The sequence below is a fragment of the Cantharellus anzutake genome, assembly GCF_015039405.1.
Source record: "Cantharellus anzutake strain C23 chromosome Unknown EI90scaffold_58, whole genome shotgun sequence".
Classification (NCBI taxonomy): domain Eukaryota; kingdom Fungi; phylum Basidiomycota; class Agaricomycetes; order Cantharellales; family Hydnaceae; genus Cantharellus; species Cantharellus anzutake.
The window spans coordinates 163,126-191,028 of record NW_024067008.1 but is presented as its reverse complement, the minus strand read 5'-3'; the positions used below and the strand labels follow the sequence as shown (position 1 = coordinate 191,028).

Sequence of the window (27,903 nt, the reverse complement as noted above, 5' to 3'; positions counted from 1 at the left end):
GAATGTCACCAAAACCATCAGAAAATATGAAAGAAGAGGTTGAGAGTTTGACGGATCAGTTACGACAGCTGAAGATTGAGCTTGCTGATCTGAAAAACAAAGCTCCAACATATCCAGAATCTCGGCCTAGGAATTGCTGGATGTGCGGTTTGGAGAACACCCATAGAGGAGGACTCCGAGCATGTCCAGAAACTCTTGCCTTAATAAGAGCTGGATTAATCCGGTATAGCGGTGATGGGATTCTAATGCGTACGAATGGAACGGATATGCCCAATAAATTAGTTGAGGGAGGAATGGCTAAGTTGATCTGGAATAGCGAAAAGTCCAAGACAAAGGCTCCAGCCAACTCAGTTGCACACTTAGAGCTCGTAGAAAACGGGGAATCCTTGTTCAACATAGATGAAGTGATGGCAGTGGACGATAAACTTGAGGAAGTCAATGCATTTGAAGTAGTCAAATCGGACAAGACTATTAAGAAAAATAGGTACAATCCAGCCAACAGACCAAGTACTCCCTCAAGTAGTACAAGACCGAGGTTTAAGCCGGAAGTAGTGATTACATCACCGAAACCTAGAACTACTTCAGAAAAGTCAATGGAAGTGAGCCCCAATGGACCGACGGTATACAAGGGAAAGGAAAAGGCCCAAGATACACCAGTGAGTCAAGATGTAGAGATGGTAGATGGTCCTGTGAAGAAAGGAAAACCAGCGAAACAGTTCAAGTACACTACGGAAGTTCAAGAATCGGTTCGACTTGAAGAAGTCTTCGAGAAAATTATGCAACAACCAGTTAATCTAAGTGTGCGAGATGTAATTGGCTCATCAATAGGTTTGACGAAGAAGCTTCAAGAAGTCACCAAGTCGCATAGAAAACCATCTGGACCTGAAGAAAACGAAGTAGCACAAGAAATACGAAGGGTATCCTTTGAGGAATATGACAGTGATGAGAATGAAGTCTCAGAATATTATGAAGCAGACTATAATGAGGTTCCCAGGATGACATATAAAGCCTCGAGTGAAGGTGCAACGCCTCATCAGTTCATAGCTATGGCCTCAGGAAAGTTTACGGGATATGTCGGAGACGCTGAGACGGAAATGCTGATTGACACTGGAAGCGAGTTAAACATAATGTCTGCAGACCTGCAAAGGGATCTTAACCTCCCTATGGACACTACCATGTATCGGAATTTTCAGTTGAAAGGAATTAATGGAAGTCCGGTGGAACTAAAGGGGCTATGTCGAGAAGTGCCCATTAGGATAGGCGGTGCAAGATTTGATTATCATTTCTTCGTAACAGAAGAAAGGGTTATTGGATATAGATGAATGGTGTTAGGACAACCTTTCCTAAATCACCATGGAGTGGTTATAGAGTATAAACCGAAGGAGGGAATGGTTGCTCAAGCCTGGGTCGATGGAGACAAGACCAAGCCCTCAATAAGTGTTATTGTTGCAAAATTGAAAGATGGACGAAATTTACAGAATGCAGCAAGCAACTACTACAAATCAAACAGTGCATACTATGAAGAAACAACAGACGATTCGGAGGAAGAACCTAGTAATGGGATGAATCGGGAAGAAAGTTCCGAAATAATGCAAATAGTACCGAGGAACAAGAATAAAATCCCAGCTGTGCCTAAACTGGGAAACTCGATATACAAAGCATTAGAGATAGGATCCTCGGATCCATGGGAAGAGCCTCGTCATGAATTGCTAAACTATAGCCTAGAAAGTGAGAGAGGTAACGGACCACACATGTCTCTGATACGACAAGCATGGAATATATCAGGAAAAAGCCTCGAAAGCGACCTAGAGACTCATATACTGAACCTAGTAATGAACCAGGGATTATCATATGAAGAAGCCGAGGAGAAGATATCATGTCTTACAAAGGAAATTAATGGTGCACGGTACAAGAAAGTGGCAGACAAGAAGAAACCGGTGGCTGTCGGTGATCCGACTGCTCCAGTACCTCGGTATAAAGAGATTGTCCTTAATGACCTACCAAATTTGCCTCATGATCCACCATCAGGGCATAAGTTTCCTTATTCAGAGAAATTTACTCCAGAACGGGTAGTGAGTTTAATCAATACTATACCAAAAGGGTTTCTCCGATCAAGAGAAGTCGATCTGTTACTATATGTGGTGGGAATACACCAAAGTGCCTTTGCCTATTCAAGTAAAGAGCGAGGCGTGTTCAGTAGTGAATACTTTCCCGACTATGTGATACGTACAGTGGTGCACGAACCATGGCAGGAGAAACCGATTAGATTTCCGCTTAGCACGGAATCAGCAATTGTCAACATAATCAGAGAAAGGCAACAAGGCGGTGTGTATGAACCATCGCAATCAGCTTATCGATCAAGAATATTTGTAGTAGAAAAGAAAGATGGAACATACCGATTAGTGCATGATCTACAGAAGCTCAATAGTGTCACGATCAGGGATGCAGGTTTGCCGCCTCGTGTTGATGACTTCGCACAAGAATTTGCGGGACATTCAATATATGGGATTGCCGATCTGTACTCTGGCTATGACGCTTGTACACTAGCCCCAGAAAGCAGGCACTTAACAGCTTTCCATGCCTTTAACTTAGGATCGCAACAGTTAACGTGTTTACCACAAGGGTTTACCAATTCAGTTGTGGAATTCTGCCAAAGAACATATCAACACTTTCATTTCTCTCCACTACCCCTTCTACTAAAGGCATATCTGCCACATGCCTTTATTCAACAAGCACTAGAGACCTTTAACCCATGGGGTGCTTGTTCCTTGCACACTGTCAGGGACTCATCCGGGTCGAGGGAGCCTGGGTGTAGCGTCCAGGGCCAAGAGCCTGGTGGGGGGCAGATCAGGCATGTGTACTGACAGGCCCGATGTGGGACAGTGGTCCCTGGCCACTTAGACTGAAGTGGAAAGTTGAGAAGAAGGCTACTTCTTCGGTTCCCACTTCAGGTTCGTTTATATACATGCGGCTTAGATCACATGACAGGTGCCATGTCACCCTTGCACACAGCTGTAACCACCCGGGTGTCTCCGTGGGAGATCCCGAGGGCATCTGGTGCAGGCACACATGCTGGGCACAGTGGGAAGTCGCCTGAGGTGCCCAGGCCAGGTGTGTGGTGGGCGCTGTAACGGGTCTATCGCCTAGACTCGAGACAGAGAGAAGGGGGAGGGTGGTAGTGTGCATGGGTGTGGTTCGTGAAGCCGGGTCTTGGTCCGTGGGCGCTACTGAGTCTGCAAAAACCTCAAACAAACACTCACCTACGTCTCTCTTGGACGTCAAGGCTGAGTATTATGATGTGAGGGGTCTTAGACGTGAGCAACTAGCTCAATGGGGGCGTTAGGGTCGTGGATGGCGTCTTTGCCACTTGGATGCAACTTCTGCTTGTCCCTTCACAGGTCTATTCAATACTAACTTGTTATGTACAAGCTGTTATCTATTTTATATGAGTTGGAAATGGAATGAATGGAGTGGGGGAATGTAAACGGGCCGTTAGGCAACCGTAAATGATGAATATCCAATTGGGAACAAAGAAACAATAAAAGAAATATGAATGAATGGGGAATATATCATAACGGGTCCGAAATGGGAAATGTAAAAGTTAACTCCGCAACGCTTCGCCACAGCGCCCGCCTATCCTCCCGTCAGCAACCTCCTCGTCTCCAGCTTTCCAACGAGCCCCTATTCGTCCCATTTGGTGCAGTACTTCTTGAGATGTGGCCATTGACAGGTGCTGTCAAGACCACGTGTGTCATATCCATACAATCCCGACCTCCGCTCCAGGCTCCCGGAACTCCGAACTCCGACTTCCGGAGCCCTACTTCCCTTCCGTCACCTTCTCCTTGCCGACTCCCAAGAGGTTATCCCACCTCTGGCTCAGACACCACCTTCGGTCCGACTCCGGAACATTCCGGGTCCGACCCCAACCTCGACACCTTCCAGACGAGTACGCAAAACCTATGCTCCCGACTCCGGACCTCCACTCCGGTATCCCGTTCACGTCTCGTCTCCGGAACCTCCGGTCTTAGCTCCGACCTCGGACTTTGACCCCACCTCCGCTTATACCCATTGTATTGGTTAGCTCATTCCATTTAATTACCTTTGCCAATATTCCGGAGTTTAACCTCCGAGTTCGGACTTTCCGGACTTACTCCGGACCTTGCAACTATTGCATTGTCCATTTCAATTCCGCTATTCTCCCTCATTCCTATTTGGGCTGCTGCTTCCTTTCCATTCAGTCAGCTAGCCATTCCCGACTCCCATCCTCCTTCCTTCCTTCTTGGGCCTTGGCCCTTCATTCCTCCTTTGAGAAACACCATTGAGTCAAACACTTGACCCTCGGTGTTGTTCCCCTTTCCATCTCCCTTTGTCTCCTTTTGTCCTACCCTTGTTCCTTTTGATTCCAGACCCCTCCTTATATACAATGTACCTAGTAACTTGTAACCTCAGTCCGAAATCAACTTGAATTCCCCCCAAGAGACTTTCCCTCTGCTAGATCCGAAATTAGGGACCCCTAGGACAACCAGCAATGGCACAGCGCTCCGCATGAGTCGCTGAGGCCAAGGTCCTTCCATGATAAGTCTCCGATTCCATTCCGGAGTCGTCCGAATCCCCGCATTCTAACAACGTGAGAGTATACTCCATGCTGAACCATCCGGGTATGGGATTGCCATTCTGGGAAATGCTCTGGGGGTGAAGAAGGGTGGTAGAGCATCACTATTGGGTGGAAAAACGGCTGGGTTGTGAGTGTGGGTATTGAGGTCTGGAGAGGGGGTGAAATTGGTTGGGCGTGGGAATTTTGCTTGGGGTTGTCAGGAATGATGGAGAAAATATGGAAAAATATGGAGTGAGTGTATGGAGTGTTGGATAGTGATAGAATGAGTATCGGGAGCATCAGCGGATATGTACTGCATGTTGGTGACCAAATTCCGCAGAATTCGACTTTTTGCGGTACACAGAGTTGTCCCCACAACAGCGCGCTGCAGATGGGTCAATGGTACATTGATACAAAGAAGGTCATCCATGTAGAATAAAGAGAAAATAAGAAGAAGTAAGATAGGAGGAAAGTGAGGAAGCATGAATGAGGAGAGGGGAAGGAAAAGGGGGAGGAGGTGAGGAGGGGTGGACAGTGGGGTTGGACCAGGCCAGGTTGGGCCAGGTGGAGCTGGGTCAGGCGGGTGTGCCCAGACACACACCCACATGTTTAGCGATCTCTTGCTCCTGTGGAGGGCATCAGGGCTGTGCCCCGAACCCCCCTGGGGTGTTGCCCCAGACCCCATTGGGGCTCCACCCCATGCAATGTCATCCTTGTTATTATTGTTCCCCATGTGCTCAAGAAATAAGGTGATTATTTATGCCCCAAGGGGCCAGCCCCTTGAACCCCTGCTCCTGTGGAGAGCTATTGGGGCTGTGCCCCAAACCCCCTGGATATATTTGATTATTTTTTACACCAAGGGGCCAGCCCCTTGAACCCCTGCCCCTGTGGAGGGCCATCAGGGCATTGCTGTCAGAGACCAGACTTGAGACGAAAGAATGTCTCCGTAACGGAGGGCTTCGGCCTCAGCGACTTCTGCCAGGAGCGCTGTGCCTAGTGACACGTCCGTGCCCTAACTTACTGACTGGCAATTAGAACCTAGGGGGGAACTCTAGTTGATTTTTCTACTGGGGCGTAACCTATGTACAAGTGGGATATATATATGGTTACAGCGGAGACGGTTCCGCAACTGGCAGAGCCGAACGGAGCGGAGCTAACAGGGTTTAACCATTAGCCGACTGAATATTACCGACGAGTCGGTTCACGGGGTTAGCGGAAAGGCAGGCGATAACCCAGAAACGGAAAGGAGGGATAAGCCCGAAGGTGGACTCTGCAGGGCAGGCGAGTGTATTGCTCAGCGGAGGCGGGGGTGCGCTAGCGGACGTCGGAGCTGTCCGGAAGTCTTCGGGGCTCCATACTTAGGGAGGCGTAGGTAATAAATTGGAATGGGGGGGTGGTGACCATCGAGGGTTACCGAGAGGATTGCGGAATAACGGGGGCTCCGAGGTTAGTGAGGGAGGAGCGGAGTTGGAACGGAGGAATCGGAGGGACCGGAAGTCGATGGCCGGGAATGGATATGACAATTGCCCTGAACCCCACTCCTTGTAAGGGAGATAGGCCACATACTCATGGCCTACCCTATTCATTCTTTATTTATCATGTCGGGTTTGTACCTGATGCAACACTTCTATTCCCAAACCCTTCATTTTACCATGCAGTCCCAAGCTGTCATATCCTGGATCTTCCACCTCCTTCTGCCCTAGTCCTGGACAACTCCTATAACCTCCACCAGCCCTTCCAACCTCTCTCTGCTACCTCCAGTTGATGCCAACGATCCTAGTACTACCTCCTCCTTCAACTGTCTCCTGCTCTTCCTCCCATCCATGTCCACATCACCTCTGGACCTCCCCTACCACACCTCCACCTCCTCAGACCTCTTGTTCAAAGGACACAGATCTACTTGTTGTTGGTGACCCTCAACTTGTTCCATCCACCCTCCTTCGTACTTCCAGTCACTGCACCTCCATTACCTCTGGTTGTGTATCTCCAGTACCTCCCCACTCCTACCCTACCTCCAGTCATATTATTCTTTATTGTTTTATCATTTGACATTTTCTATAACCCCAATCTTCTGGACTACAACTTCCGGGCTCCGGACCTTCCTGGACATCTTCTCCTGTAGTCCCCTGCTCATTCATAGACAGGCCCAGGCCTTACCATTCAGTTGATTTCTAATCCTCCCACTCCACAAACCTCAGACGTAATTCAGGCTTTTCACCTAGTCTATATTTGTCTTGTGGATTCCTTTCTATTTACTTCCTCTTCCCCTTGGTAACCTTTTTCAAATCCAATAATCTTTACTATATGTACATGTGTACCCCTCTAGTAAATAGTTCCCCCAGTCATAATATTAAGTCTCAAGCCCCTTGAATCCAAACCCCTTCCAGGATGTCTATCGTGTTCTACTCGTCTGCTACTCCACCCTGAACCAAGAGCTGAGTGACAGATGTGTCTAAAGGTGCCTTGGTATAAACCTCGATGAATCACATGACAAACAATTGACCCTTGCTAATGCCTCCATTGTTAAGTAGTGAGGGGGGGCTTCTGGCCCCCTTCCACTGGTGGCCCCTGTTCCTCCATCACCAGCCCCCCTGACAAATTGGGGACAACGAGGACATAACAGGTGCAGCGCTCTGTTCCGAGTTGCTGAAGCTGAGTCCCTTCAACCTCCTGTCACCCTCGGAGCTCCGCCCCACCTCCAGCCTGTCTCTGACCCACCATCGGACGACCTGGAACATTGAGCTCCACCAGACACACCTGCCTGGGTAGCAATCGGACATTCCCCAGGTGGGTTCGTGACACAAGCCGCAATAATCACATGTACATACATACAATGATGTATTTAACCTGCATGCAAGGGGGTAAAGGCTTCCCCAGCCTTTACTCCCCCATTGATAATATAGCTACATATGTACAGCATATATCTGACAGACTGGGAGTGTGAGGCAACACTTGACTATCACAAGATCACTTGTGAACTCAACGTTAACAACCTTACACTCCTGCAGAGAGCCTTGGGGCTGTGCCCCAAACCCCACTCTATTAATCATGCACAGGAATGAGAAAAGCCTTTCCCCCCTCTTGGCAATGCACTGGGAGTGAGGCCCTTTTATTTGTGGTTTTTCTTCATTTTCTGGCCATTTCTCCAAACCCACCACCCCAACCACCTCCCATCACATGAAAATCCTTTGTAAGTTTATAAAACAGTGTTCCCCATGTTACCATGATTTTTTTGGATTTTGTTTTATAGAGAGCACCTTGCTTTTATTTTCTATGTTTTTATTCTACATTGTCCTGTGTTGCCATGAATTTTCTGGATTTTAATTTTGTATAGAATACCTTGGTTTTATTCTCTTTTGTTGTTCCACATTGCTGCATTTTTCCCAGATATTTATTTAAATTTCACCTTATGTATATAAAACACTTGGGCTTTTTTTATTTTCCTATTTATTTATATACCAATAGCGAAAACATAATCCAACATGACTAATACAACACTATTACTGTCTAATTGTATATGCTAATTAGCAAAAACAACCAAAAAAAAAAAATAACTAATACAACTACTATTTTATTTTATTTATTACTATTTACAATTATATGACCTATTTATCTACTTTTATATACCTATCTTTTATCTATCTATTCATGCCAAAGTCACATGGGAACAAAATGTCAGAAGACAGGCAGGTTACTGTCTGAGTCAAGGTCAGAGGTGTTGGCAGAGGTCTGTTGGAGTGTTGAAGGAGAGAACGAAGGAAGGTCAGTTGGGAGGTTCAAACGAGACCACCACCAAGCTGTTCCCTGGTTCTTTAGTTAGGATGGGGAAGTGTACTAGTAATATTTGTTGCAATTATAGTACCAATCCAAGTGTTTTGGCTAATTCTATTTTATGGGTTAGTCTAAAAGTTTCTGAGAATTGACTTACAGATAAACTGAGCCCTGTGGAGCTGTTCCTCTATTGTAATTTCTCAATTTGTCTGGGTGTAAATCTGTGTAGAGTTGTTTAATTTGGATTTTAACTTGAATTAAATCTTCCAGTTGGTGAATTTTCAAAGATTCTACTCAGTTAATGGATTTAGATTCTGTCTGAAGTGTCCCCTGAGTTTGTTTTATTTTGTCTTATTTTATTGCTTGTTTAACAGTGTTATGGAAATGGGAAATTTCCCGATTTAGACTCTTATGGGCCCTGCACACACCCAAATCACATGATATGTAAATAAATAGAGTTTAACCAATCAACAATTACCAGAAAACCTGCTGTGCTAACATCTGTTAAACCTCATGTTACAACATCTGTGAAACCATCTGTAAACCCTAATGAACCACCTCACCTCCACTTTCCACTTTCCTGCGCCAAGAACGGACAAAAATGGGCGCCTCTGGCCCCATTTTTGTAACAAACAGTAGCAAAATAACTGTTTTGTGTTTACACTTTGAATTCTGGAGTGTTAACCAGCTCTCCTGTTGAAATATTTACTTAATATTTCTCTTCCTAATTGCTGCCTTTTACTACAGTGGCAATCTTAACTGTATATCACTTTTTTGTGCTGGAGTGACAACCAGAAATGCTTGAGAAAAATAATACTCTAGTTTCTTACTTCTCTGAGGGGGCGAAAAGTCGCAGAAAGGGTCTCCCTTTTATACTCCTTGGGTCGCCTTCCTTTTTCATGCTCTACCTTGTATTTACAGGATTTATTTACAGTGTATTTTCCTCAAACTGAATAAAAAATGAAATTTTCGCTATAGTTCTACTGCACTCTGCTGCACTGAACTGTGGCTCTACTGTGGTCAGACTGCACCTAGAATCCTTACTGTCCTTCCTTGCCTAAGCTATTTTAATGGTTAATTGGAACTTGACTGTGCTGCATTTGTCGCAGTTTTCTATTTCAAATTCCTCATATTTACTGTTAAGTTCGCTATGACTTGGTCATTCTGAATTCAAACTTTGCATTACTTTGCATATGGCTGTGCTGAGACCTTCAGCTGATTTATTCTATTTTTATCCAGTAACATTTAGTTGAAATGAGACTTGAAATGATAAATGAGTGAATTATTCAGGTTTAGAACTGAAAGAAAAAGTTGCTAGTAGTCAAGAATTGTTCAAACAAATGTATTATAGCTCTCCACTTCATTGGTATATCGTTCCCTAAAATTCCCGCCATGGTCCATCGTAGTTTAGTGGTTTTCGTGGATTTCATCCATCTTCCCTGATTCCCCTTTGTATCATTGCATCCTAGTCCTCCATATGTATTGTTCGTTGTTATAGTAGGTCGTCCTCAAAGATATCATATTTTTATGTATTTTATTTGAGGCTCAGGACCTCTAGAAGCTGTCTTCCCATGTGTTTTCAGGTTCCTAACTTCATGTCCTTGTATCTCATTCATTTCTGGATGGGTTTTCATGTTCTTGGTATCATAAATTTTCATTTATTCCCACCTTTCCAATGGTACTAAAGTTGTGTTCTATTTCTGGGTATTTGTCGAGTTAGCAAAAGTTTGCATGCACATTCAGTAATCACATGCATCATCCCCATAGTCGTTCATATGCAGGCGCTGTTTCTGTTTAATTGTTCAGGATTTATGATATGCTCGGGTGTTTGTATCCTTCATATGGGCTTCCATGATTTATTTCAGATTTTTCTCTCATGATCTAAGGTTGTTTTGTACTTTCTGTGCTTTGTTTTGACCAGGGTCTTCCTTATTTAGACAGAAATTGGTCTTTGCAATCTGCTGAAGTGCAGATCTCGGTTCTGACAGCTGGTTCCCTTTGCATCACCACCCTCACATGTCTTTAAACATGATGCAGATTTCTATATTCCCATTGTTGGTATAACTTCACAACGGCTGGATCGTTTGGGCTGAAAATTTGCATAACTATAGTTTCCTATTTATCATAATTTCCGTGTAAATTTCGTAGTGTGTTCTAATTATGGATCCTACGTAAACATTGTCTTCTCCCTGAGCCCAGACTTTTGATGTCGCTCTTCCCGTTATTGGATATCTCATTGATGTGTGATCCTTTTATTATGAAAATTTGGGTGGATTAAGATTAGATCCCTTCCTTTCTAATGGGCTATCAAGCTCGTCTCGGTCGTTACTGCTTGTTCTTCACGCTTGCCTTTTAAACATTGTCCTCATTTTCCAAGAGTTTTGGTCATATCTCCATTGTTTATGGGTAGTTTTCCCTGTAATTACTTTCATTGGGTCCATTTGGGGGCCATATAGATTTCCTATTATAAACACAACTTTGAATTTTGCATTAGTTCCTAAGGAATCCTTGTTCCATGGTACTTCCATCCTCAGCTACATGTGTGGATGTGGGAAAGTAGTTTCTGTGGAGGTTCTCTGGTTGTTTTTATAGTCAAATCTTGGTCGATTGTCCTATAATTCTTTGTTTAATATTTGCTATAAATTCCCCCGAGAATTCCGTCTTGTTGATGCTAAGCTTGAAGTATTTTTGCTAATTTTCTTTCTTCCAATTTATCATATGTAGTCGTAATAATTCGTAAAAATTTGTTAAAATTCAGGTTCTTCTATTTTCTCATATCTACTTGTCATATGGGGTTTTGTGATTTATCTGGCATATTTCTATAATGGGTTTCCATAGTGTGACCGTTATTTCTCCTACAGCATGCACACACAGAAATGTGGGCAGAAATATGCAGCGCATCTGGAAGCATTGTTCAAGGTTAGCAGAGTGGGATCACAGCCTCAGTGACTCAAGTGGAGTGCTGTGCCCTGAGCTTGACATCTGGGGGAGATCCCTTATTTACAGACTGACACTTACAGCGAACTTGTCATATCCATACATACCTGATCACCTTCGGACCGAACATCACTCCTCACACCACACTCCTCCTCAATCCTCATGTCACCTCCTCTTACTCACCTTCCATCCCTCTCCTACCCTACCTCCATCCACTCCGATATTCACCTTCAGACCTGACATCATTCCTCCTCTTACCCCCCCCCCCCTTCTCATTCCTCTCCTCACTCCTCTCCTTCCATCCCTCTTCCACCAAACCTCTGCCAAGTTATGACCTTCTGCTGCAGCCCCATACCCTGTACTTGGACACTGCTCGTATCTTCACTCCGAGATTCCATCATAGTTCCGACCTTGGACTTTGACCCCACCTTGGCTTGAGTCCATTGCATTGGTGACCTCATTCTATGTAAACACCATTGTCAATATTCCTTGGACTTTCAACCCCACCTCCATACTGTAACCTCTGCAAGCTCTGCAACCTCCAAGCTTCATGGACCAAACTCAGCACTTTCGCCACTTGTAATGTATCTTTTGCAATTTCCCCTCATCCTTATTTGGACTACTGCTTCCTTCCATTTAGTCATCATCCCCACTTCACCTCATCCTCCTGCCCCTCTGGGCTTTGCCCCCCCTATCTCCTTTTGGATGTACCCCAGAGTCCAACCAATGACCTTTGGTACTGCTCCGTTTCTGTCACCCCTTTGTCTCCGTTCAGATGCCTTTGTTCCGATTCAGACCCCCTTTGATTTCCTTGTGCTTTCATCTCTCCACTATATACAGGCACTTGTACATACTCGTTTTAGGCCCTCAGTCTAAAATCGACCAGAAATGCCCCCTAGAGACTTCCTGCTCACCGCTTCTGAAATTAAGGACCAAATGGACAAACAGCAATGGCACAGCGCTCCGCATGAGTCACTGAGGCCAAGGTCCCTCCTTGCTAAGTCTCTGGTTCCCCTCCGGAATTGTCCACCCTCACCCAGTTCTAACAGAACTTCAAACAAGACTTGTGGGTAGAGCAGGCCTGTAGGAGGAGCATGGACTCTGTGAGCATGGACTCAGAAGGGGGGAAGCCCCTTTGCAGAAGGAGGGACTCAGACCAGACAGGGGGGGTACTCTAGTGGATTTCAGACTAAGGTCCCTGAAAGTATTTACAAGATATAAATGGGCAAAAGGAAATGTAGAAGGGCCAGTCAGTCCAGCATGGTCTGGCGTGGAAATAAGTGGGGATTGTCAAACTGGATGAAGGACAAGAGCCTGGAAGATAGAAGTGAGAAATGAATAAGCAATAATGAGTGATGATGTTAGACACTGATCCAGAGTCGGCACTGAAGGTCGCTGTTGTGGGCCGCTACAGGCTGCAATGGCTGCGATGCCTCGAACAAGGCCCGAGGGTAGGGCATTTGGCCTCAGCAACTCTAAAGGGAGTGCTGTGCCCCCTAGTTGTCTCTTGGCCCTCATTTCAGACTTACTGGGGTTGCCTTGTTGGGGTCAGGACTTAGGGGTCGTGGTCACATCGATATTAGAGCTAAGGTACAATAAAGTATCATACAGGATATATATAGGAGGAAGAAATGAATGGAAGCGGACCCGGGCCAGAAGGCTGAAGGGTCTGGAAGCAAACAAGAAGAAGGAGCGGGGTTGGCCGCATAGTGGCTGGCAATGACCGAGGGTCAAAACAAACAATAACAGATAAATAAAGGAAAGAGCGTAGGGCCGTGATAGCGGCGATGGTATCGTAGCGGCGCTGGACTCAGAGTTGGACCGGAGTCGGGCGCAGGGATGATAGCGGCCCTGTAGGGGCCAAGTGGGCAGGGTAGGGGAGTTGCACTGGGCACGGTGCTGGAGGCGGACTCAGGGTGGGGAGGTTGGTGCAGCAGTGGGGGAGTCGGCCAAGTGTAGGGGAGCCTAGGGGCAAGTGGGGAAGTGAGCAGGGAGTCCTCAGGGAGGACAGGGCTGAGGTCGGGGCTTGCACTCACGCTCGCATAGCGGTAACAGGCTCGGGCAGCATTGGGACGGGCGGGGAACGGGCCGGAATGCACGGCTGTGACAGATGAGGGAAGAACAATGGGGTCAATAACCTAATGTCAATAAAAGCAGATCAACACCAATATTGGCAAGTTAAGCAAATGGATGAATAAGCATAATAGGCACTTGGCAAGGAATGAATGATAAGCTGCCAAGTGGCCAAAGGCCAGAGGAAAAGTGGAGTTCAGCGAGCGGTGCCAATACAAGTCTGCAAATCAGAAAGTGGGGTTGGTGCAGCACTGACACAAGTCTGTGAAACAGAGGTTGACTGGTCAGTACTGTTAGAACTGGGCAAGGGCAGATGATTCTGGAGGGGAACCGGAGACTTAGCAAGGAGGGACCTTGGCCTCAGTGACTCATGCAGAGTGCTGTGCCATTGCTGTTTGTCCATTTGGTCCTTAATTTCAGAGGCAGTGAGCAGGAAGTCTCTAGGGGGCATTTCAGGTTGATTTTAGACTAAGGGCCTAAAACAAGTATGTACATACAAGCGCCTGTATATAATGGAGAGAGGTGAAAGCACAAGGAAACAATGGGGGTCCAAATTGGAACAAAGGCATCCAAATGGGGACAAAGGGATGATGGAATCGGAGCAGCACCGAAGGTCATAGGTCAGAACCTGTGGTACATCCGAAAGGAGATAGGGAGGGCAAAGCCCAGAGGGGCAGGAGGATGAGGTGAAGTGGGGATGATGACTAACTGGCTAAAATGGAGAGAAGCAGTAGTCCAAATAAGGATGAGGGGAAAGTGCGAAAGATACATTACAAGCGGCGAAAGTGCCAGATATGATCTGTGGAGCTTGGAGGTTGCAGAGCTTACAGAGCTTACAGAGGCAGGGTTGAAAGTCCAAGGAATGTTGGCAATGGTGTTTAGATAGTATGAGGTCACCAATGCAATGGACTAAAGCTGAGGTGGAGTCAAAGTCCGAGGTCAGAACTATGACAGAATCTCGGAGTGAAGGTATGAGCGGTGTCCAAGTACAAGGTACGGGGCAGTGTCAGGGTACCAAGCTGCCCAGACTCTAAGTTGAGGGATCCCAAGCCTTCGCTGGAGCTGAGGTCAAGGGGGACAGGATCAGTCTCAATGGGGGAACCCAGCAAAGTGGATTGCAATAGGGATTCCAGCTGAGCAGCAAGGGGAAGTGAGAGAAGAAAGTTATCTTCCTCACTCGCTACCCAGGGAATGATAAAGTCAGTATGCCCAGCAAAGCGGGGCTGCTCTACAGAAGGAAATATAACAAATGTCTGTGCCAGTCCGGGGATGATGATCAGGCTGTGCAGGTATGGGGCAAGTGTGTCATCAGTTGTGTGTAAGCAGTCCAGACTTAACTGGGCTGTACTCTGACAGGCTGTGGTGGAAGGTCGTAACTTGCCGGAGGTTTGGCAGAAGAGGGACGGAAGGTAGACAGTGTGGGGAGTGTTTGGGCATGGGAAAAGGTCTGGGAGGAGGTCATCTGACTTCAGGGAATGCCAGGTCATGACACAGCACTTACCTGGCCAAAATTGAACCCAACTCCCCTTACTTGTATTTGCACCCCTCATCCTGCTGGGCTGCATCCTATGACACAGCCACAGCCTGCATCTGCTGCATGCCCTAAAGTACTGTGCCGTACTCATGAATTGGCATGTCAGCCTGCAATGCAGCCCATTCTTGAAGGGATGTAGCAGACACTTGCCCAATTGCACAGCTCTTGGTCCGACCCCCCACTGCTGCTGCACCCCTGCTTGCCCTCTGCTGGCCAGCTGTCTGCAACACTGTAACCCAGCTGCAATCTCCCCACTTGTCCTGCCGCATGGGCGCTTTGAGCAAGGGAAGGAGATTTAGTCAATACTATTGACCAATTTTTAGTGTGCTTGTCTTATCTTTCCCCATCTGTACACTTGTCCCCCCACCCCCCCAAATCACTGTCCTGATGTCCTCTTTCTGCTCCCCATTTTCCTATTTGTTTCCTATTATCCATATCCACCGGAACACATCCGCTATTGTCTCCACACACTTGACATAGCCCGATGCCATGATTCAGGATCCCTGAGCATAGGACATCTATGCACTCTTTTCGTGTGGAATAATGATTTACAGCAAGGTGCAAAACAAACAGCGCAACAGATTTGGATGAATGCTCGATCAGGTCATGTGATCGATCCTATTTAGGAAACTGCAAGTCGATCATCATTTATTTTCTGCCATTTGTGGTTAGTCACATGACTATCACATGACCTGCACGGACATTCATCCAAATTGGGCACGTCGATTTTTTTGCACCTTGCTGTAATCATGATTCACTTTTTTCTGTACAACTGACTAGGGTTGTTGAAAAGCAGTGCAGGTCAGCACGTGCGAAGACACGCACTCTAGTTCATGAACTTAATTTGGTTCACGCGTTCACGTGAAGTTCATAATTGGCCAGCCCCTATAATGCTTATCGGAGTTCAAGCGCCCATCCCGCCGGTGAACTCCGCGAACTTCAGGTGGACGGGCGCCATAAGTTATTCTTGTGCGCTTTGATCGCATCCGAAAATGCGTAAGTAGATGGAAGTGTCTGGGCACAAATCCAATTCCCCGAATGGATCTCCCTTCTCGCAACGCCAGTCATGAGTAAGTACATTGTACGGCAGTCAGAGGTCGTAATATACACTAGTGCCCATCACTAGCGCCGCCACCACGCCAGAAAAGAAGAAAAGTGCCAGGTTTCAATCGTTTGGTTCATGGGGTTTGAGAATATTGAACGCAGCGCCACAAATGATGGTGGGACTAGGTGTTTCTATGGGGGTTGGCCATTCTTGCAAAGGGGCTTAACGCAAGTCCGAACGCACAGTCCGTATTTTGAGCACGATGGTGTCGTCAAGCGAGGCCGGGTTATTCACAAGGATTGATTGCGGCTTGCACTACAAGTACCTGGCACAGCACAGTTCGATCAATTGCCTGCACAGATTACTGTGCGTGAGCGCGCTCGGTCATCTCAATTGGGCTTATCTTCCAACCTGTATAGTAGAAGAAATGCTTACCGTGAATCGTGAATTTATTTATCATCGGATTTCATAAGAGTAGTACAAAGAAAGAACTGAAATCTGCGATTAGAAAGTCCTGTCCTGGGCCGTAGGCGAGCGTCAGCCAAAGGGTAGACGCCTTGGAGCTGCGGAGGCACAGCTTTCAGATGCGTCCGAAGTAGGAATGCACGGAGAGGAAGGAAGAATCCTTTTCAAGTCTACAAATCCCATACGAACCACCGTTTGCTGCTGACTCTCCGATCGAGTTAGGTCAGTTGGACTGATTACCATTGACTTGAAGTTGTCTGGATATACAGAGCTCTATCGGATGGATGTTCCGGATAACAAGGCGGTGTAAGAAGTCGCCGTGCGAACCGTATTGAGCACTTGTCTCAGTCGGAGGGACAGTTAAACGACGGGCAACCAAGGGTGCTGTGGCGCCTGCATCGGCAACTGGGTGCCAGTACCCAAGGGTTCTTGCGCTAGCAGCCTGGTTGAGCGTGATCTTGTACGTTTGCATTGGATAAAGGGAGCGTTGTGGAGATAAGAACTTCACGGCATCTTCGTCACAAGCTGTCCACCGCGATAGCTATGTGCGGGGATGCAAGCGAATACCATCTAGGGGGATTAAGCTCCAAGGTGCGCGGCAGGGGTCGGAGAATACGTGGCACTTCAAGTGATATTCACACGTGCGAGTCACCAGGTTTGGGAGTATCCTGGGAAGCGCTGTACGTACCAATGATGCCACATGTGGCAACCAGTCCAACTCAGCGGTAAGCGACCAAACAGACTGGGATACATTCCGATATTCACCTGCAGGAAGGTACTGCTGAGGTCCCGCTCACTGGAGGAACGACAGGCGGCATCGTGGAAAGGTCGAGTTCATGAAATAGGCATGAGAAAGAAAAAAAACTAGGCAAACTCCGCGTTAAATATTTGACGTAAGCCGGCGGCGGCATCGCATCAGCCGCACTGCAGGCGGTCACAGGCGCGTTCGCGCGACAAGAGTTGAGAAAGCGAAACGGATCTTAAGCAATAGGAAGTGAAGTTGTTCAGGTTGCTTGTAACAGTTTCAGCCCGCTGTGTGTGTAATACGGGGGTGTCACCGAACTTTCAAAGGCCAATGATCTAGCGACAAAGAGTGAGCGATGGCATGAAGAGTAAGTGCCTTTGATGACCAAAAGTTACATACGCCCGCAAAGCAACAACGATTGCTAGCACTCGTTGTGATGGAATAATAACAATATAATATATCAATGTCACGCCATCCTTTTCACTTCTCCTGACTCGTGTTCCGTGTCTCTCACAGGATACCATCGGCAGCGGGCGAAACCCGGTTCAACCGTCAAAAGTTTCTTGAGATACTCACACTCCATTACAGTACGGGACAATCGTATGGAAACCTCGCCATCGTCGTAAGGGCAAGTTCTGTGTGAGAAAAGTCAAAAAGAGAGAAAGAGACTCGAGATGGCACTTCAACCATGCCTTTACGTAAGCAACTCAATTTGACCAATCAGCCCAAGTGTCCCAAACTTCAAAAGTCCCCTCTCCCCTTCCTTTTTTCGTCTTTCTCGCCGTACACTCGCCGTCCCTAGATGCGTCCGCGATGAATTCCCCTACAGCGACGTTTGCGAGACTCTCGCTTCATTCTCCAGCTGTCACCAACCAAGACATCAACCCGCTCGCGCATCACACATCAAACAAACGAAAACGATCCTACGACATTCCCTCTTCTTCCAATTTTGCAACAACTTCAACCCCCTCCACTTCTTCTGCCCAACCCACTCCTGACAGCGGTCTCATACGCTGCATATGCGGTTATACCGACGATGACGGCCTCACCATTTTTTGCGACATGTGCGGGTATTGGCAACACATGAGCTGCGTTCTAAGCAACCCACCTCCTCTTTTGAAGGACGACAGCGCAACGGCTTCTGATGACGACCAAACCTCTTCCTCTACAACCTCTTCTCGCTCCTCTTCCAAGGGAAAATCAACGAAACCTCCAACGTCAACATCATCCATTACAAGTGCCGCTCTACCAGAGCAGTGGTTCTGTGAACGTTGCGTGCCTCGACCTGTGGATGCATCTGCTGCTCGTGCCCGGCAAACCCGAAGATTACAGGCTGACCGTGAACGCCTATTCCGTGCAGCTGGAATAGTCGAACAGATACCTAATGGGCGCAAGAAAAGTCGACCCGAAAACATTGACAAACGGCGACGTAGTACCGTTACTGGCACTCAACAGATTACAACGGAGTCAGTTCGAAGGTCAAAATCTGGCACTTCTTCCCGGAAACCAACTTCCAACCGCAACCGTTCTTCATCCGTCGATATTTCCCCACTGGACGAGGACACAATGTTTGAACCTTGGGCAAATGAATTCGTTCGCATCAACCAAGACGTTATCGCGGACGAGGGTGTAAGACAAGCCATTCGTCACTGGCGCTCGTCTATCGAAGGTAACACCCGAGACTCTCCAACATCCTCATCACGCAGTCAACCTCCCATGCCGATCTCACCTGTTACTGAATGCTCCCCGTTACCCCCACTACCATCAATCAAGGTGCCCCCTGTTCGCCTCCTTGTGAAGCAAGTCCCTCCATCTGAGTGTCAACCAATTCCGACTCCCACTATCGCCTCACTGCCTCCCCCTAATGCTACACCTTCTTATCACGACAATACCTTACACAACTCAGACCCCAAATCTCTCTCGTATGGTCGTCCGCCTACATACGGCGTTTACACCTCCAATTCGACCTCCGGAACCATCCCAGCAGGCACGCTCCTTGCGACGTTCGTTTCCCGCATCATCCCCGTATCAGCATATACCTGTGCGCCTTTGTCACAATATGCGCTACTACAACTGCCGAAGCCACACGTTCGCCTCATCCCGCCTCCGCTATCGCTAGCGCTTGATGCAAGAGAAATGGGCAATGAGAGCAGGTTCATACGGAACGGGTGTCATCCCAATGCAGTGATAAGGCCTGTGATCTCTGAGAGCAGCCCAGCCGGTGTGGAGTGGGGTGTGTACAGCATGAGGAGTATCAGTGCCAAGGGCGAGGAAATCGTATTGGGGTGGGAATGGGATGCGAACAGTCCTGTACAACTACTAAATGATGTCCTTGAGAACGGGTGCGCGGACGTACAAGATGAGTGAGTCTTTACCCCCTTATCTCTGAATTGTGGAGATGCTGAAATTTAACTTTTTTGAATTGTATCAGAACGAACCTGAAAGCTGAGATGTGCCAGATATTGTGCACGCTCGGTGGGACGTTCACCTCGTGTGCCTGCGGGAGTGGTCAGAAGCTCTCAGGTTCTAACAAATGCGTCTTCACATTGATGTCTCAATTTATCTGTGATCGGTCCCAGTTCACGGCAACCACACCTTTCCCACTCAGGATGCATGCACCGTCGTCGCCTGAGTCACTCGATGGGACGAGTGTGAAGAAGGAAAAGCCTTATCTTGGCCCAATGCTTGGTGCGAAAGGTTTCTCTTCACTTGCTCCGCGTGAATCTTTGATGACGCCTAAAAGCGTCTCCGTTTCGCCTCCCCCAGTCCGGAGTGAGATATCTCCTTGTTCCACTCCTCACACACCCACACCCACTCCAGGACCTGCCCCTTTAGCGATCCGGCCGCCAAGTCCTACTACACCCCCTGCGAGACTGCACTCAAAGAGCTGGGCGAGCATTGTAGGCTTGTATGATTCTCCGGGACCTCAGCCCAAGTTATCCAACCCGACGATCCTGCCGCCGAGTCCGGCCCCTAGTCCTGATAACCATGTATCCGCCAATGGTAGTCGGACTTTGGCGGGCGCCGGATCAGTGGGGAAGACGATGCAAGACAGGTCCAACCTACCTCACCTTAACACGAACACTAGACATTCGTTGCCGACTCCTAGTTCACCGAGCGGGTCCACCACGATGGAGATTCCATCTTCGAAGAGCAGGAGTCCGGAGGTTGGAACGATGAAGTTACCAGCCGTTGCTCTTTCTGTTCCTGGCAAGTCTTCACTTGCAAGTCCGAGAGAGTGGAGTACGTTTGCGTTGGGTGGGAAGCTGAAGCGTAATGCGTCAAGCTCTGGAGTTGCGGAAACGGGTAAAGAGCGGGGGAGGAGTAATAGCAGTAGCAGTCGGCTGAGTCCAACAGTAGAGAGTGTCGAAGCTTGGGCTGAGGATGTCGCGATGATAGATGGAGACAGGAATGGTGCGAGGGTCGGTGAAGTGGACGGTGAGTTGGAGGAGGTGGAGGAAGTGGTGAAGCTGCCACCGAAGATGAGGAAGAGGGCGAAGAATGGGAATGCGGGATTGTCGCTTGTGGATTCACATTCGAGTTGCTCTACTGCTGAGTCCTCTTTGAGTCCTCGTGAGCTTGACGGTGCGCGTCTTTTTTTGCTTGATAACTTCCACCTCATCGCCGCGATGTTTACTGATTGGTTGTTGGTTTGCTGTTTTAGACGCAACTTTGATGCCACCACCACCACTTCCCGCTTCGATGGATCCGACGACCGTTTCTTCGCTCTCGCTCACTTTTGCGCTAATGGCGAAGACGGAAGAACGCCACTTGTCGCCCGTTTCGTCTCATGCGACTACACCGAGGACGCCGGAGCGTGAGATGTCGTATGAGGCATCATCTATGTCATCAGAGCGATCGAGAGAGCCCTCAACGTCACCCAGAGTCAGTGTCGAACCAAGTTTGGGGACGGTTGTTGAGGATGACGCAATGGAAGTCGAGGTCGAAACGGACGATTCTGGACTTGAACCCGAACTGGCTACGGTGGATGACTCGTTATCGACTGAGATGGAGAAGAGGGAGAGTAGCTACAGGGATGAGAAGCCTGCGGCTTCAATCACTGTTGAGAAGCAGCTGGCTCATAGTTCTTTGACATCTGCCTCGTCTGTAACGGTGACGACGCCTGTTGTCGAGGAAGCTTCCGCGCCTGAAGTAAAACCGAAGACAGCTACTTCTCGAGAAGCTACGCCAGATGAAGCCCCATCATTAATACCTTGGTCCCAGCCTCCATCTTCGCCACTACCTTCACCTGCCCCTACCCTGACATTTTCTCGAGCCCCATCCCCGCCATCAATCCGTCATTCTTCCTCTGATGCCACTGAACCTACGCCGCTTGGTCCTGTGGTCTCTCGCTCATCTTCGTCCGACGCTGCCCCGACTTTCCAAGTACCCTTGCCCGATCCTGTGGCTGAGACTACATCTGTCCCCCCATCTGTGCCCGCTCCAGCATCCAATCTGAAAGTAGACTCAGAGCCAGCCCCTCCCGCCCCAATGCCTGCTCCTCTGCCCGAAGAATTTCCCGCTCCACCGCCAATGCCAACCGAGGCACCAGAGCCTGTTCCTGTTCCCCCACCTGTCCCCGCACCCCAGCCTTCATTTGTTCCCGCATCTGCCTCTGCTCCAGCTTTTGCACCTGTCCCCGCACCTGCTGCTCGAATGAGTTTCGCAGACTGGAAAAAGAAGCGTGCACTTGCAACCGCGGTCGCCACGAAGCAGCAAGAGGATAAGGACAAGGAGATGCAGGAAGGTAGGGCTGTGGAGACGGTTAGCATTGCCGTTGCTGAGCAGGGACACAAGGAAAATGTGACAACCCCTGCTGTTGCGCTGGCGCCTCTGCGTGCTCCTGAAGTTAAGGCTGCTTCCGCTCCTGTTACGATCTCCACGGCCACCATTTCTAGGGAGAAGACAGAGGGTGCATCCGCTCCGGCTATCAAAGGTGGGCTTGCCAGTGGGCCTGTACCCATCGATGTTGGTAGGTGCGATGAAGGGCGTGCTGTCTCACCGCTCATCATTGCCGTTCGTCCTCTCAGCTCAGAGGGTGTCTCGCTAGCGGGGGATCGTGATGGTACTGTTCCCATTGTGAGTCCCACCATATCGGTAGACATCAAATTGCCTTCAACCGGGTCTAGTGACTCTGTGGCAAGTGTACCTGTCACTAAGGTGCCTGTCTCCTGTGCCGCTTCCCATCCGGAGTTATCCCCTGTTGTGGTTAAGATCGAAGACATGACGGAAGAGGGTCAGTCTGATGACGATGGCATGGATATTGACTCAGATTCTATAGTATCCACCCGGCCGCTAAAGTGGAACATCCCAACCACTACCGCTACGACAACCGCTCCGTCTGTTATCGTTGAGCCAAGCTGTAACGCGGCTCCGGTCGCTCAGTGTCCTGGTGGGTGGGGTAGAATTAGTGGCTCACTGGCGAAGGTCGATGAAGTCATATGCGGACGGGACGAAAAGCCAAGTTCCCCTGTTTGGCGATTGGGTTCGCATGCTGTGAATGCTACCTTCACTTTGCAGTCCAGCCCAGCATGGGAGGAGTCGCAACAGTCTACGCAGTCTACGACCTCGTCTTCATCCTTGCCTCCTACTGTAGCACCGTCATTCCAGACATCTGTGATATCTGACGTGGAAGGCGCGGAAGATGGAGAAATCACCTCACCGCAAAAGAAAGATGTTCCACTCCCAGAGGACGGTTCGCAATCTCCGTATTGGAAGATGGACTCGCCAGCTGCTTCATCTGTTCCCTCAATTACTAGTACTCATCGCCCTTCTCTTAATAGCTGCCCCGAACCCCCTTCGCCCGCTCGTTCTAAATATGAATTCGGGCCTCGTTCTCGCGCTCTTGGTCCAGGTTCCCCTTCTGATTCCGCTTCTGTGTCATCCTACTCTAATCGTTCTCCACACTCTTCTCATCATACAAACGGGTGGTACGATAGCGGCACTCCACGCAGTAGCGATCGTTGGCGAGATGACGCTGCTGAGTGGCGACCATCCTCATCCTCATTAAGTCACCATCCGTATACACCTCGGGACCGTGATCGTCAGCACGATAACAGACCCTATCTTGATCGTTATCGAACCCGTGGTGATTATATCCGTCCTTATGACCGCGACCGGGAAGACGATCCTCGCCGTTGGGGTGGTAGCGGTTGGGATGATCAACGCGATAGGTACGACAGTCGTCGTGAGCGGGGTCGGGATCGGGACCATCGGTATGCTGCGCCCTCTCGTGGTGGTGACTGGGATCAACGTCGAGATCATCGTGATGTTTTGAAGCAGCAGCGTGGTATTGATGCTAAGACACGCGACGCAGAAATCTGCAAGAACAACCGGAATGCGGTGGTGCGTTAGTTTAATCCGTGAACTTGAAGCTTTTTTATTTCCACCATTAACCCACCATGAATTTTTCGTTGAACCAACGCCCAACAAAACTTCATTGCTTTCTTTTTTTTGAGGAAACCTTACTCTCCTTGGCCTAACGAGTTCTCTTCTTTGCTTGGTAATACCCACGCTGGCTTCCTTTCGGTATTGTATTCTCTAAAAGCTGCTATCTTCGTCCCTCAAAACACTATCTTCTTATTTTTCATACATTATTGTTCTGATCCTTCAACTAAACGCGTTGACATTGTGTTCGTTACTGTACTTGTGTGGTTGCTTGTTAAATGCCTTTCTTTTCCTTTTTTTCTTTTCTCCCTCTACAACTGGTGCAGTCCCAGCCCAAGAATAAATGATCCCTGCTCTTCTGTTGGGTCAGATTTGGGTTAGAAAGATGTGAGATCTAATTGAAGGAGTGTGGTTGCTTTCACAGCCTAAACCAAACCATTCTCGTGAACAGATCGGCTCAATTGCCTATACCACGGCTCTGCGCTATATTCATCGCGCAGCGTGTCCTTTGGGTCACCTATACAGCATTAATTCGGCTGTCAAGGAGCTCGACCTTTCGATAACCCTTCCAAACAACCCATCCGCGACGACTTGAGAGTGGAGCAGTGTTTGGGGCATTTCTTGGACAAGCATACCCAAATCGCTTTATTTTTCACTTTATTTTCGTGTATTTACCCCGACCCCCCCTTGGCGCTTTCACGAGCAGCCTGTAGTTTGCAGGATAAATATCCAGAATAAACGATATTCTTTCCACCTCTGTCCTTTGATTATGTGCGTCGGATTCTGGTCACTAGATGACCCTGTTTACTCCCTGTGGGTTACAATGTCGACCTGCTCCTACCTTGCGTCTTACACCCGACATTGCGCACGGCACCGGCCCTTCCCATGAGCTAGGATACTGTGCGCTGATAGGGACGAGGTCTTGGCCCGTCCAACACTGCCAGCCCATTTCCATGACTTTGGCGCGAGACCGGGACCACCTGGTGATGATAGACAGGTTCCCTCAGACTCCGAAAGCTTCATTCTATCGGGCATCGATTTAGAGGCAGGAGGCACATGGTTAGGCATCAACAAGAGTGGTCAGATTGGTTTCTTGTGCGCATGAACCACTGACTGCGTACACTACCTGCATAGAATAAACATGATTATATGCACAGGACCAATATCACCGAGCCTTCCGACGGGAAGAAGCATACCGTTTCTCGTGGATCGTTTGCCCAGCAGTATCTCTCGCATAATGAGGGTACACAATTATCACTGCTCGGCTACCTTAGCGAACACTACGACGGAGATGCGACGCACCTTAAGACTGCCGGCTTCAACTTCACCCTCTTCGCACCGAAACCGTCGAGATCATCATCGGGTTTGGAGTACGAAGCTGCTCTGCTGACCAATCATGGAGCCCGTGGCCCCTTGGCATATCGTTCCATCTCCTCTGCCGATGAATGCCACTGCGGAGGAATATCCAACGCAGTAGATGGAAGCCCCGTCGATGGTCTTGGTCGAACAGGACCATGGCCAAAGATAGATATTGGTCGTGTACGATTCGAGGAAATCCTCAATGTTAGAAGATCCTCAAGTTCAGACCTGACCGATGACGAGCAGGAAGTGGCTCTGATAGAAGCTCTCATGGAACTCATGGGATGGTCACCGCCGTCTTTCGATCCATCCTTAGATCGTCTTCGCGACTCGATTTTTATCCCTCCCTTCAATATTGTACCTCGCCTCTCAACCCCAGTTAACTCTGATGCTACTCCGCCAGCGGAACCACCTCCGAGGCAGAGGAGCAAACTTTACGGCACCCGTCTAACTACAGTAATTTTGGTTCGGAGAGACGGAAGGGTCTGCTTTGTGGAGAGAGATAGAAGCGCGCTGAAGGGAGATGGAGGACCGGAAGATGTGGCTGAGGTCTTTGGTTCGAGAGGAAAATTGGAGACACAGCGAGTGCACAAGTTTTCCCTTACATAGCGGACTATAACGCGCACTTATCTACTGCCCACAAATCGAAATCCATAAAATTCTTGTGCGATCAATACATCATCTCAGAATCCATGTGTTTTTAGTCAAGCGCAGACAGAACTGTCATCAACAATATTTCTTGTATGTAGAATGCGGGCAGTATCCACTACCTAAGTCCAAATATAATTTCCCTACCATAAGTGCTGGTATTAATTGGCGACAGGACGTTCGCGCTGAACTGAATATGATGCTGCTCTTCATTCTTAGACGCGGAGCATAGAACTGTAAATGACCAACAAATTTGATTCGACCCAAGACTCGCGGTGGGATCGCGGAGACTCTGTCATGAAGACCCGCATAAATGCGTCTATGAGAATGTCTATTGCATCAATTATACTTCAGCACAATCTGATCACTGACCAAGCACGTATCCTCGCACACTTTTCCTTGATGATATTGACCTGCTCTCAAAAGAACTCCGCTCCTTGTGCCCCAAGAATGTTGTATCGGCGCAACATCGATTTCGTGCGTTGTGGAACGAGGGATCGCGGGATTTCGCCTTCACTTCCATGATGAAAGGCCAGAGATGTTTCAAATGCACTGAACGCACGAAGAGTCGGGAGAGGACGCGTCGGTGTGAAGTCCAGCAAATGAGACCGGATTTGCTCATCTGACTCGAAATCTGGAGGGAAAGGGGGTGTATAAGAGCTTATTGTATGGAGCGTAAAAATCACTTTCTCTGGGATTCGAGGGGACGTTCCGAAAGCATCGCAAGACGTAATACGATCGATAAGGGCGGCTGGTTGGTGTGGTTGGGGTGACGGAGTGAGCGTTTATGCTTCTCTCTACCTGTGCTCGCGCTCTCGGCGTGTCGGCTGGTCCTTTTGCCGATGGCGCGTGATTTTTTGATGAACTCTGCCAGCCTGAGACCTTTCAGTTCCCCATGAGCGTCGTAGGATGTGCCTGAATAACTGACGGACGCCGGCATTACCCGCTACTCTTATCGGTTCTCTCATCTGACGTCCATGGAGGAAGGCCAGATTGAATTCAGCATTGTGAGTTATAGTGCTGTCCCAAATCGCCCTGAAAATTCCCCTGGCCTTTCTTCTCTTTCAGCAGTGGGGCGGTTAGCCAAACTTGTGTCACTGCGCGCTGTGGTACATTGGTATCTCCTCTTGAACGAGTGCTCTACCCGTGTACGTGCGAATTCATGCATTTGCAACAAGACAACTCCCAAGGCCCTCAGCTTGATTTGAAACGACAAGAGTAGCGTTGGGGATGAAAATTGAGTGTCATCCATGGTGACTGCGTGAGCGAATCCGTTCAGGGCCGGGCCCTGATTGCTTTAACTCGAGGTGGGTTTGAATGCGCAACAGGATGCCTTCTTCATGAGGATTGTTTAAAGACTCAAACTGCAGTGCGTCCTTCCCAAGATGGCCTGTGTTCGAAGTGCCTCAAGCCTGGGGAGCGCGACATTATCATGCATTATTGGTAAGAATCCGCCCGGCTTCCAGGAACTATGGCCCTCCCTGATTGGGACCTACACTGACGGGCAGGGTACTACGCTTTGCTTTTGGACTTTGGTAGACAATCCACAAGTAACATAAGCGCCCAGCGAACATAACCCCAAAAAAACCCATGCATGAGTCCGTCTGTGAATCGTACACAACCTCCCGAACCAGCAATGCAATGTTTATTAGCACAAGTTGGCGCGAAAGAACAGGAGGCTCGCACATAAGCTCATCTGTTTCACAGCTCAAAACCTCGTGGGCACTGAGTCAAACTCCATTTTCCGCGACCGCTAATGACCGTGCAATGGGTGATGACATCATTGGCCACAAGACATTAGCGAAATGTCGAATAAGGCTGTGAAAGAGAGAATGGGTAAGGAACATGGCATGAAGGGCAGGGGAAGTTATTGGGGAGGGGAGCTTTTAGAGCGAGAAGAGTTACAAAATAAATGCGGAAAGTTGGCTTACAAATCAAGATAAGGACCCTGGATAGCAAGGGAATTTGCAATAATACAGGACCTCTTGCACGGGCATTCAGTTTACGCATTCAAGACCCGCTACAGAGTAGCGGGAATTTCTTGAAATGCAGGCTCTCATCATGTTGGAGCCAGATTTCCGGAAGCAACCCAAGTTGTGGCCTGGCCAACGGAACGTCTGTGAGTACGAGAGGATAGAACCATGTCTTTATTGTGTCCAGCAAAGTTTTGGATCCTACCACTCAGAACAAATACACATGACATGACGAAACAAATCCTCCTTATTAGTGACCTGCATCTGGTGAGCGACGTCCATCACGCGTGCACGCTTATACAGCGTAAGGTATCTCACTGCCCTGACGATCGATTTCACAATCGAATTGGGACTCGACAATGGATCTGCTCT

The 27,903-nt window shown here is 48.4% G+C and overlaps 5 protein-coding genes across 5 annotated transcripts; 3 read left to right on the top strand and 2 right to left on the bottom strand.

Moving 5' to 3' along the window:
• Positions 1–13,213: 13,213 nt before the first annotated feature.
• Positions 13,214–13,826, bottom strand: EI90DRAFT_3129525 (uncharacterized protein; the record flags this gene model as incomplete). Its single annotated transcript, XM_039064209.1, has 3 exons — positions 13,214–13,267; positions 13,339–13,440; positions 13,632–13,826. The coding sequence occupies 3 exons, from the start codon at positions 13,824–13,826 to the stop codon at positions 13,214–13,216; spliced, it is 351 nt and encodes a 116-aa protein (XP_038911817.1).
• Positions 13,827–17,520: 3,694 nt separating this feature from the next.
• On the top strand, positions 17,521–19,935 carry EI90DRAFT_2231284 (uncharacterized protein). Its single transcript, XM_039052730.1, has 4 exons — positions 17,521–17,862; positions 17,913–19,523; positions 19,599–19,852; positions 19,908–19,935. Exons 1-3 carry the CDS (start codon positions 17,853–17,855, stop codon positions 19,604–19,606), a joined length of 1,629 nt encoding a protein of 542 aa, XP_038911816.1. The 5' UTR covers positions 17,521–17,852; the 3' UTR covers positions 19,607–19,852; positions 19,908–19,935.
• Positions 19,936–20,104: 169 nt separating this feature from the next.
• EI90DRAFT_2229838 (uncharacterized protein) lies at positions 20,105–22,649 on the top strand. Its single transcript, XM_039052725.1, has 4 exons — positions 20,105–20,749; positions 20,829–22,136; positions 22,195–22,243; positions 22,446–22,649. The coding sequence occupies exons 1-3, from the start codon at positions 20,209–20,211 to the stop codon at positions 22,212–22,214; spliced, it is 1,869 nt and encodes a 622-aa protein (XP_038911815.1). The 5' UTR covers positions 20,105–20,208; the 3' UTR covers positions 22,215–22,243; positions 22,446–22,649.
• Positions 22,650–24,689: 2,040 nt separating this feature from the next.
• Positions 24,690–25,631, top strand: EI90DRAFT_3074623 (uncharacterized protein). Its single transcript, XM_039061519.1, has one exon. The coding sequence runs from the start codon at positions 24,701–24,703 to the stop codon at positions 25,517–25,519; it is 819 nt and encodes a 272-aa protein (XP_038911814.1). The 5' UTR covers positions 24,690–24,700; the 3' UTR covers positions 25,520–25,631.
• A 1,239-nt stretch (positions 25,632–26,870) lies between these two features.
• On the bottom strand, positions 26,871–27,589 carry EI90DRAFT_3074614 (uncharacterized protein). The gene is made up of 2 exons (XM_039061518.1): positions 27,243–27,589; positions 26,871–27,180 (listed from the first exon to the last, which is right to left on the bottom strand). The coding sequence occupies exon 1, from the start codon at positions 27,566–27,568 to the stop codon at positions 27,356–27,358; it is 213 nt and encodes a 70-aa protein (XP_038911813.1). The 5' UTR covers positions 27,569–27,589; the 3' UTR covers positions 26,871–27,180; positions 27,243–27,355.
• Positions 27,590–27,903: the final 314 nt, after the last annotated feature.